General features: G+C 41.6%; 1 protein-coding gene across 1 annotated transcript; it reads left to right on the forward strand.

Moving 5' to 3' along the window:
• The first annotated feature begins 1,542 nt into the window (after positions 1-1,542).
• Positions 1,543-10,742, forward strand: LOC310679909 (pepsin B-like). The gene is made up of 9 exons (XM_083445854.1): positions 1,543-1,666; positions 2,310-2,463; positions 3,596-3,713; positions 3,903-4,021; positions 4,623-4,822; positions 5,591-5,713; positions 7,160-7,304; positions 7,823-7,921; positions 8,586-10,742. The coding sequence occupies exons 1-9, from the start codon at positions 1,611-1,613 to the stop codon at positions 8,736-8,738; spliced, it is 1,167 nt and encodes a 388-aa protein (XP_083301980.1). The 5' UTR covers positions 1,543-1,610; the 3' UTR covers positions 8,739-10,742.
• Positions 10,743-11,553: the final 811 nt, after the last annotated feature.

Consider the following 11,553-nt stretch of genomic DNA (forward strand, 5'->3'; position numbering starts at 1 on the left):
CTGTACAGTGGTACCTCGGGTTAAGTACCTAATTCATTCCGGAGGTCCGTTCTTAACCTGAAGCACCACTTTAGCTAATGGGGCCTCCCACTGCTGCCGCACTGCCGGAGCACGATTTCTGTTCTCATCCTGAAGCAAAGTTCTTAACCCAAGGTACTATTTCTGAGTTAGCGGAGTCTGTAACCTGAAGTGTATGTAACCCGAGGTACCACTGTATTAGCTGCTCCGCGCTGTGGGTAGCCAGATGCCCTATTTTTTAAAGTTTATAATATATTTTTTAAAAAAATAAAACAAATAAATAGCTGAATCAAGGTAGTGTGCAACCTCCAGAGAACTTCATAAGTTGTTGTTGTTGTTGTTGTTTTAGAAAGAGTGTTTCCACATGAATTTGTAAGGATTTTCCATTTAAAATCCACCTGGAAATGGAGTGAGATAGAATTAGCCCCACCCCCTAAGAAACTTGGATGGACCAGATTTTGATGGGCCCATCTAATCTTACCTGCTTCCCCCAAAAGTTGAATCTTTTGGAGTTAGGAAAGTGATGGGAAATTGAAGTGGAAAGTGTGGGATATCGATAGCTTGGCACACCGTCCTATAGCCACCCCCCCCCCACAAAAAATCAGAAAGTGTGTTCAATAAACAGCCGACATTGCCCACTTTGTGCAAACAAATTAGCATGAATGCTCAATAAGTACGTCATCTGTAATTGACGCTAATCTGGAATAGTTTCTTCTACTATTCAAGCTATTTTAAATTTTATCTGTGGGTGAAGAGTTCCCTGAATTCCCTGAATGTGCTGACAATCCCCCTTCAGACTTTCCCACTAGGTGTGGTGAAGAGGGTGGGACTGGCATGCACAGATCTTCCATAGAACAATTTAAAAATGCCTGAATGGAACTACATAAATACGCAAGGTGTGAAAATGTGTTCATGCAACAGAAAACATCTATTTCAAAACCTCATTAAGTTCTATTAGGGAACTCGAGCTGTTGACAATTATTATCTTTGACATACTAATCAACTGAAAAACCTAGATATTAAATGTGAACTGATCACAGCTGAGACCCAAACATGGAATTAAATATAATGTTAGCAAGCACAGCTTCCCAAGGGCATGGCTCAACATGGCCCAATACCTTAGTGAAGATAACCTGGAGTTACAATATTTGTTCGACTCAGTGTATAAAAATGGAACGTATCTAGCCACACTTAAATACCCATCGCAGCAGCTGTGATTATCAAATTGTCCTTTATTGTTTCTGAAAAGGGTAGGAACATATTATTAGGAATTTGGCTTATTAATATCTTATCACTGATTTTTTTTTTCCGTATTAGCAAAAGTTTGTAGATAATCACTCATTATTATTTTTTTAAAAAATGAAGGGCACAAGTTGCATTTAAAACCACTCTAACAAAGGACTTTCTATCACTCATAAGCAATGGAAAGTGTAGATATTGGAAATGCATGGTACGGGAGGACATCAAGAGTAAACAGATAAGCCAGCAGAGGAGAGTAGCCCTGGGTATAAAAGTAGGGACACAACAGCTGTAACTGCGGAAGGGATTTCTAGATTCTCTAGACTATCACACTGGCCAAGACACAGAGCATCATGAAGTGGTTGATCCTGGTACTGGTCTGTCTCCACCTGTCGGAGGGGCTGGAGAGGTGAGTGTCTCAATTAGGGTCTCATTCAGACTTTCTGTTGCACTGTGTTTTCCAGGCACAGGTATGCACTTTAAAGCTCCAGGCCTGAGCAGTTTTTTTTGTCCCTGCGCTTCCCCCAAGAAAACCTGTGTTTTATCATTGAATTGAAGCAAATGGATATCCACAGAAGACCTAATTGCCATTTGCTCCAATTCAGCTGCAAAACTTGGGTTTTCCCAGGGAAAGTGCAGGGACCCAAAAGCTTGGAGACAGAGCTTTAAATCCCAGACCTGTGACACAAAAGGCAGTCTGGATGAGCCCTGTAGTAATGAGTAGTGATGGAAATATTACTGGAAGCTAAATCAGGTCACACATTTTCAGCCAATGTTCTTATCTTTCCATAGAAAAGTTAAACCCTAGTTTTTCAGGCTTCAAGACTTATTCTTTCTGCCTTGTGGACTCCCTTGCTTTTATTTATTTAATAAAATTTAATATGATGAATAAAATAAAGGATAAAGTAGCACGATGGACTGTTAGCAGTTCCCAGTACCAAAATAGAGGAGGAAGCTGATGAAGAAAGAGGGCATAGGAGAGGTACAGAGGGACCAGCACTGTTGCTTTTGGCATCCTGAGAAGTCTTCTGCATGTCTTGTGTCTTATGCAGAGTCATTCTGAAGAAAGGGAAATCCATTCGGGAGAACATGAAGGAGAAAGGAGTGCTGGAGGAATTTCTGAAGAAAAACTATGTTGATCCTGCATCAAAATACCACTTGAATGAATACAACATTGCTTATGAACCAATAACCAACTACTTGAATGTGAGTATTAAAATAATAAAATATGCATCTTTCTCTCTTCTTCTGCCCATCTTGCCTTTTCACTTTTCAGTCTGTCAAAGGTTATATGGCCTCATGAAAGTAGCATAATTGCTCCTGTCAAGACTATTTTCACACCACTGTCTCTGTCCATGATGAATTTGGGGTTGAATAGTGAAAGTGCTTCTCCACTTTTGGAATGGGGGAATAAGTGAGCTTGCCCACTTTGTCACCTAGCTGGAGGGTTAGAGGTAACGGAGTATACAACAGCAGTGTAATTCTAATCATGTCACTTGCTAGGGTAGTGTAATGGTTAGAGATTTGGACTAGGACCTGGGAGACGAGGGTTCAAATCCCCACTCAGTCATGAAGCTTACTATATGACATTGGGACAATTGCTTTATTTTTATTATGGTGAATGATGTATGCTGCCTGAAACCCTCTGTCCACTTACCTGAGAGTAATTGCATCAAACTCTTTCCTTAACAACCTGCAGAGTGGTTATCTTTCTATGACAACCATTCGGTAGTTGGTGGTTTTCCTTTTTACTATTTTACAAGCTTGAGAGAGAGCCGCTGAACAAAAATCTAAGCCTGCATACACCACTGATGAGATTTAACTTAGGTGCAGTTCCAAAATCAGCCCTATGCAGTGAGCAAGCATAGAACTGAAAGCTCCAAGGCACCCCACCAGGTCTAGGTTTCACCAGCCTCTACTGTCTACAAGATACACTAAGGGGGAATTACTGGGGTGAAAACAGCAATGGCTGGGTGTGCATATCCCTTACCTGAATCTGACAATGTTGTGGTGGTCGGCATCTGTCTGTCTCGAGACACAATGGGGTGTGCCAATAGGGATGAAGTCAAACCAACAATGGGGCTTGTAATTACAGAAGATGATTAAATGATGACGTTTTGATTCTGTGTTCTTGCACACAGCTTGCCACCAACCCACTGTATGATCTTGGACAGTACTATTGCTTACCTCCCATTATGGGCTAGGATGCATTTTGAAAATGATCTGAGCTGCCATTTCTAAGTGAGAACAATAGTAGAAATGAAGGGGAAATATTGAAGCTCAGTATTTAAAAATGTGACAAAATCTTTCTTCTTACCAAAATTTTCTCCTTGGACAGTCCTTCTACTTTGGACAGATCAGCATTGGGACTCCACCACAGGACTTCCTTGTTGTGATGGATACTGGCTCCTCCAACCTCTGGGTACCATCTGTGTACTGTAGTACAGCAGCCTGTGGTGAGTACTAACATTCAGCTGCAGAGAAATTTGTTTCTATGAAACAAATATATTCAAAATCTTTATAACTCTCAGCACTGACATTCTGACATAAAATAACAATAGAATGTGCCAATGTATTAAAGAACATGACTCAGTTAGGAAGTGTTCATGATATTGTGCTTTTTGTTTTGTTTTGCTTTACTCTAGAAAACCACAATAGATTTAACCCCAGTGCATCTTCTACATACTACAACAATGGACAGACCTATACTCTCTACTATGGGAGTGGTGACCTGACCGTCATGCTAGGCTATGATACTGTGCAGGTAAGTGACCATTCATTCATCCACCTTAAACTTTGTGGCATTCTAGGAATCATCAAACATTGGTCAATCAAAGAAAAAGCAGTCTGTTCGGAATCCAGCATTGCAACCAGAATTTACTTCACAAGCTAAGAAAGAAGGGGACCAACCAAAGCTTAAGATGGAAGCTTGTGGCCCAGATATTGCTGGCTGTATGCCACTATTGCAATAGGCAGAAATGAGGGTTTGCTTGTTTTTTTTGCACACCACTTTCTACATATTGGGTACTTTGCTGTGGTGGACAAGTAGTTTGATCCTGATGACCGCTGAAGCTGTTTTAACATCTGAGGCAGAAAACTCAAAAGGTCATTTTATGATCCCACCCCTTTTTATTCATTCCTTTACAAATTAACCAGGTCTAGTGTAAGGAGAACTTCATAAACTTTCCCAGTGAGGCATTGGAAATTATGTTTGTTTAGCCCACAGTCTCATCGCCTCTTTGTTTTTCATTATTCCTAAAAATGGCATGTGTTACCTATTCTTACTATTGATAATTTGATTTATTCAAGCTCAAAATCATTGCTGTGCCTCCAATGAAACCCATTGTCCCTTCTGTTCCTCCCAGGTCCAGAATATTGCCATTCAAAACCAGGAGTTTGGCCTGAGTGAGAATGAACCTGCCACTCCCTTCTACTATGCCAATTTTGATGGGATTTTGGGCATGGCTTATCCTGCCTTAGCTGTAGGGGGGTCATACACAGCCATGCAGTCGATGATGAGGCAGGGGCAGCTCTCTGAACCCATCTTCAGCTTCTATTTCTCACGGTGAGATGCAAAAATCTGTAAGTTTGTCAGGAGGCATTCAAAAGATCGATCTCATAGATGTTAATCTGGAATAACTAAATCACAACTCCCTGTAGTATTCTTACTGCTCCTTAAAACCATGAATATCATTCAGAGTTGAGATGGATATCCCAGCCATTTAAAAATATGTCATTTGGGGAGGGTTGCAACACATGCTAAGGTTTAATTTCCTCACATAGGAATATAGGAAGCTGTCTTATACTGAGTCTGGCCTTTACTCCATCTGACGGTAGCTAGCCTGGATTTCAGACAGGGAGTCTTTCACAGCCCTACCTGAAGATGCTGGCTATTGAACTTGTGACCTTCTTTCCACAAAGCAGATGCTCTGTTAGTGAGTTATGGCCCTTCACCATTAGCAGATCTTTCCTCAAAGACAGATGCTCTACCAATAAGATGTAGCCTTTCTGCCTACAATGTTTATGCATACGATCCCCAAATGACAATCAAGTCCCCTATTTGCCCTGATACACTTTAGCCATCCTTTTGGCTTAGAAAATGGAGTGGTGAAAGGATGGGTTTTCTCCCTCCCTTGAATGTATGCTTATCAATCAAGAGAGAATCTGATCTTGGGAGGGGTGAGGGGAACCTTGTGGTCATTCAGGATTTGTCAAACTGAAGTAGTCTGTGCCCAATTGTTTGTTCCCCTGCTCCCTGCTTTTATGTATGCAAATATTCAAGACATTCATAAAGCTAGCCTTGACTGGTTTTGTCCATTTCCCCACTCAACAGCCAACCAACTGTTCAGTATGGAGGTGAATTGATCTTAGGAGGTGTTGACACTCAACTGTACTCAGGAGAAATTGCCTGGGCACCCGTCACTCGTGAGCTTTACTGGCAGATTGGTATTGAGGAGTAAGTGATATTCATAATTCTCATTTCATCTATAGCTAATCATGGTTTTATGCTTTGATTTCCCATTGTCATGCCTCTATCCTGATGATAGCAAAAGGTCTCCAGCCTCTTTGAATGTGCAGCATTTCTACAGAGGGGAATAGTCTTATTCTTGTTTGCTACTTTAAAATATGTGTGTGTGTGTGTCTGCATGCTTGCACGTCAAGAGGTGGGTGTATTTGTGTGCTCCAGCACTGGAAATGAACCTTCAAAAACCAGGAGGGTAGTGATCCATTCAAAGCTAGGCACTTTAAAGTTCTATTAGTTTCAATGGGAGAGTTATGCAAAACAAAAAAATAATTCTAAGAAGGAGCAATAGATAACAAAACGGTGTTCATTGCTGCAAGGATGAGGATATCCTTGCTGAAGTGTAGTAGTTTGTTTTTTTAGCAAACAAATGCTGCCTGAAAGCTGCTGACAGGTGTGCTTGAGAAGCTCTCTGTTTCTAAAAGACTGCCAAATGAAGGCGGCATGGGAAAATGAGATGAGTCACTCATCACCTGTCACCAGGGAATAGTGAGATTCGCACCACAATATTTTGTGCAGCACTTTCAGTCATAATGGATGGACCAGCTAATAAAAGGAAACAAACCATGCTCTTCCCAGCACCTTGAACACTGCAAAAATACAGGATTCCAGCAACTTAGGTTGGCAATCCTATGATGCTGCTTTACACTAAGGCAGCTTCTTTGGTCCATTTTGTCTAGCGTTGCCTAAATCTGCCTTTGCCAGCCTGATGCTCTCCAGACGCTTTTGGTCTACAACTCCCATCAGCCACAGTGGCTGGGGCAAATAAGACTCATAGCACCAGGTTAGCAAAGGCTGTTCTGCATGGATTAGTAGCATCTCTCCAGCATCTCAGAGGTCTTTCCCATCACCTTTTTAACAGGACGTGTGTGGCAAATCCCTGGGTATTACCATTTTGTCTGCACCCCCCAGATTACAAGCTTTTCCAACAGAAGCTTCTTCTTTTACTCAAAGCATAATAGATTCCCAAATTTTGGGATGTTTCAGATTTGGTATTCATATTTGAAAGTGGGAAACAGCATGGAGTTGAAAACTGGATTTTACTTTCCAGGAAAGATTGATATGAAGTAAGTAAACCTCTTTGGGTTATAGTTTATGTGGCTATGTATGTGTTTCCATGGCCATAATAGCTGTCTTTGTGTTGTATCCAGCTAAACTCTACTCAGAGAAAACCCATTTAAATTAATGAACCTACATTGGTCATGCTATTTTCAATGGGTCTACTCTGAGTAGGACTAGCATTGGCCACAACCCTTTGTAGCTATAGGTGAAGACTCCTCCATCTTAAATATTAGAAAGTCTTTGTGTTTCTATAATTGCCTGCTTTGTTTTTTGTTGCTAATGTTGTCCTTGCAACATTCTTTGCTTTTATCTCTATAGGTTTGCCATCGGTGATGAGGCTACTGGCTGGTGCAGTGAAGGCTGCCAAGGAATTGTAGACACTGGCACTTGCCAGCTAACTATCCCTCAGCAGTACATTGGGACATTCCTGCAGGCTATAGGAGCTGAACAATACAATGGAGAGGTAGGTGGAGCAGGAAAATTCTTGCAACTCACTCTTCATCACAGGGGAACACGCTCCATCTGAAATCTTGCACCTAGGATGCTACAGCCAAGTTAAGTACAAGAGATGTGTGCTCCTAGATGATCACAGAGACATTGTCCTCACTGCTATGGTAAAGAGAATGCTGGATTAGAAGATGGATCTCAGCCTGATCCAGCAGGATAATTCTGACATTGCTTGTTTATTATGTATTTGGTATTTCCATTTGTATTTTATTTATGTTAGAATTTGTTGCCATACTGTTCTTGCTTAAAACCAAAACCAAAAATCCCCTCAAGGCAGCTTACATAAAAATTGTCAAGTTCAGATAATTTTTTTCAAAAACAAGGGGACTCTAAAAGGTGTCTGTTCTCTGTATGTGACTGGAATAAATCAAGCTTATGTTGTCTGCCAGTCTATTTTCTAGTGTGGATTGAGTCTGACCAATCTCTGGCCTGGTGTGCTCACTGAGTAAACCTTCTGTTTGTCTTCTTTCACAGTATGTGGTGAACTGCAACAATGTCCAGAACATGCCCACCATCACCTTTGTCATTAACGGAGTCCAGTTCCCACTGCCTCCCTCTGCCTATATCTCTGAAGTAAGTGTACAACATTGCTTAATGGCACATATTATACACCAAGGCACTTAAGCGTTAGAGAATATCTAGGGATTGTACCAATACTCTTGATAACACAGCCTTTACTTTATGAAAAGATAGCATTGGCGGCATTTCACGTCATTTTTTCTGATCCTTATTTTGGGGACCTTGCATGGGTCTCTCCTTGCCATCTTATTTGTTTCCCTACATTTGTAAATGCAAAAAATCTTTTCAAAGCCTAGTCTGCTCTGGATTTTATCTCTAGAAGCAAGATTTGTAAGAGTACCTACAAATGAATGTTGGGGAATCCTTTAATTTTGTCATTTCTGCCAGGGTACGGATGGTGCTTGCTGCTTTGGCATCCCTATTGATCATGTGTGTATTACAGTCAGTTCTAAACTTGCACATGTGGGTGGTCAGAGACTCAGAATTAGAGCACGTGCATTATGGATCTAACTCTCATAGCTACCATATGAGCTATGTACTTGCAAACAATCTCTAGGAAGTATATTTACAACTATATAATTATAGCAAGTGGATGAGCAGCCACATTTCTAACTTGCAATCTAATCTGGACATGATTTCGTACATCTTTTTAAAAGGCTTTATCACATTGTCTTCCAACAGAGATGGAACTTATAACACTTTTTCTTTTATTTTGCAGAGCAATGGATACTGCATAGCTGGAATTGAGACCACATACTTGGCTTCCTCAAATGGGCAGCCCCTATGGATCCTCGGTGATGTCTTCCTTAAGGAATATTATTCCGTCTTTGACATGGCTAATAACAGGGTGGGCTTTGCACCATCAGCTTAGACAACACAAAGGCCATTCCCTCTTCGGTCTACTGCTACTGTTCTCTTGGACTCAAAAGAATCATATTAAATTATGTTTGAAGGAACATTGCAGTTTCTGGATTTTCTATAGGCTGCCTGTCCCAGTTTGTATGTCATCAGTTCTCTTGAGAGCCATTGAAATGGGGAGATAAGCTCCAATTTGCCAGATTGTAGCCTCCTCCTCCCCATCACAACTGCACTCTGCCCTGGAAGAAGCATACATTAGTAGCCCTCTGGCAGGCTGGAAGGAGCCAAATTTGCATGGGGACGACTCTCCCTGTGCACTTTCCTTGCTATTGCAAGCACTGAGTGCTTGTGAGAAACTGAATTAGATCACCTAAGCAATCTTAAGCAAAAAAATACATTTTAAATACCTGATTGAATCCTAGAATGAAGGGGCCAAGCTGGAATGTTAACTGCAAGAGAGTTCCACTATTCCACCCCAAAGGCCTGTCTTGTGTGCTCATCAACCTATCTGGTTTTCACCGGCAAGCACACAAACAGCAGATCTTATATTATGGGCTGGGACATACCGTACAGGCAATCTTTTAACTAACCGGACTCAAAACTATTTAGGCACTTTGAATTGGGCCAAGAAACATATTGGCAGCCAGTGTAATTGGCACATAATCAATGTCACATATTCACACCTTCAGGCTCCTGCTAGCATGCTGGAGGCTGAGAGGTTTTTTTACCAGCTGAAATTTCCAAACCGTCTCCAGAAGCAGCCCCATGTAAATGGCATAGTAGTAACCCAACCTGATACATGGTGACCAAGGCCAGGTCATGTATCTCCAGCTTGGGCTGCAGCTGGTGTTCAAGACCGAAATGATAGAATGCACCGCAGAGCACTGCCATTACTGATGCCTCTACTGACAGTGGCAAGTCCAGGAGCACTCTCAAGCTGCAAACTCAAAACTTCAGAGGGAGTGGAATCCAGATTAGTGGGAAGAGAAAAAAGCCTCTGATCTGAATTGTCAGCTATTTGTGAAAGAAAAAATACTAGGCTTAAGGACAAATGATGGGATTAACATTTAGCTTGGCTCTCAGATGGCTTTAAAAACAATTAGTAAATCTCAATTATCAGTTTCACCACATATGATAATCTGACCCAGAACACTGAATATGTCTCCAATAAAGTTAGTTTATATATGTGGGTGACATTTTAAAGATGATGAATACCACCCATAAACGATTTAGATCGAATGTTTCCTCACCTTCCATGAAATTATCTTCAGTGTTTCCTCTTTCCAGACATTCCACTCTCTGTATGATATAAGACACCTGCCTGATTTCCCCATGCTATTTCCTTCAGTTGAACCACAAGAGATGTGGCTAAATGTTCTAAGTCTGTGCATACCATATTCTGTCCAGGGCTGGTCCAAGACATTTTGCTGCCTGAGCAGAAGCAGGAAATTGTTCCCTCTGACTTAAGGTGCAGACTAGTCCCCAAAGCTGGTCAAGTAATTTTGGTACTTGAGGCAGAAAACCCCACAAGCACCTTTCTCCCTTCTTGGGAGGAAAAATGCAGCAATAATAAATTAAATAACTAATCACTTGCAGCCCTTTCATGGCACCCCAAAAGTAACTGCCTGGGGCAACTGCTTCATTCTGCTTATTGGTAGGGCCAGTCCTGATTCCTTCCACTCTTCAAAACACTTGTATTATTCTGCATCAGTGAAAATATGTCCTGAAGAGTACAAACTGAAACATTGGAGGAGCCCATTTTCCTATCCAAGATTTCCATCCAAGGAAAGCTGTCAATAACAACAGAAATGCTTTCTATGGTCAGTTCTGCTGTCCATCTGGAAGCTTCACTGAAGTCCACAACTGAAAGATTTTGTCATGTGATATGTTCACAAGCTGTGTTGACTGAAATCCATCACCTTGTGTCTTTCCTCTGCCTGTGTGTACATATGTATATGTGTATGTGCATGTATATGTGAAAAATGTTAACAATAAAAATATAATTTGAATGACTGAACCAATTATAGATAGTCTATCAATAGCTAAAATGGTTATGAGACATAATACCAGATACTTGGGACAAACAATAGATGGTTCTCTTCACTGTACCCTAGATAAAGGTAAAGGGACCCCTGACCATTAGGTCCAGTCATGACCGACTGCGGCGCTCATCTCGCTTTATTGGCCGAGGGAGCCGGCGCGCAGCTTCCGGGTCATGTGGCCAGCATGACTAAGCCGCTTTTGGAAAACCAGAGCAGCGCACGGAAACGCCGTTTACCTTCCCGCCGGAGCGTTACCTATTTATCTACTTGCACTTTGAAGTGCTTTCGAACTGCGAGGTTGGCAGGAGCAGGGACCGAACAACGGGAGCTCACCCCGTTGCAGGGATTCGAACCGCCAACCTTCTGATCGGCAAGTCCTAGGCTCTGTGGCTTAACCCACAGCGCAACCTGCATCCCTCATTGTACCCTAGTTATGAGCTAATCAGGGGCATCTGATAGATAGCAAAATGGTGGCCTACATAGATCTTTGGTCAGATCCAAGAAGACCGTTCATATGCATCTGTTAATAATAACAATAAAAAGAAACCTGTTAAGCAAATTGCAGACCACTGCATTTTTTAAACTACAAACAGCATTTATGCCCTTTGATTTTTTTCCAGCTATGTAGTCCAGTTGAGGTCACTGAGAAACACGACTGATAAAGCATTATCACTACTCCAGCATTCCTGACAGGTGACCATCCAGCCTCTGCTTACAAACCTCTAATGAAGAAGAGTCTGCCATATTGTAAGGCAGCCTTTGAACAGTTTGCATCATTAGGAAGCT

Source organism: Podarcis tiliguerta (assembly GCF_965153285.1).
Source record: "Podarcis tiliguerta genome assembly, chromosome: 6".
NCBI classification, from domain to species: domain Eukaryota; kingdom Metazoa; phylum Chordata; class Lepidosauria; order Squamata; family Lacertidae; genus Podarcis; species Podarcis tiliguerta.

Coding starts and splice junctions, on each gene's coding strand:
- LOC310679909 (XM_083445854.1), top strand. CDS start 1,611: ATGAAGTGGTTGATCCTGGTACTGGTCTGTCTCCACCTGTCGGAGGGG. Junction 1,667..2,309: donor CTGTCGGAGGGGCTGGAGAG/GTGAGTGTCTCA, acceptor TGTCTTATGCAG/AGTCATTCTGAAGAAAGGGA. Junction 4,823..5,590: donor TTCAGCTTCTATTTCTCACG/GTGAGATGCAAA, acceptor CCCACTCAACAG/CCAACCAACTGTTCAGTATG.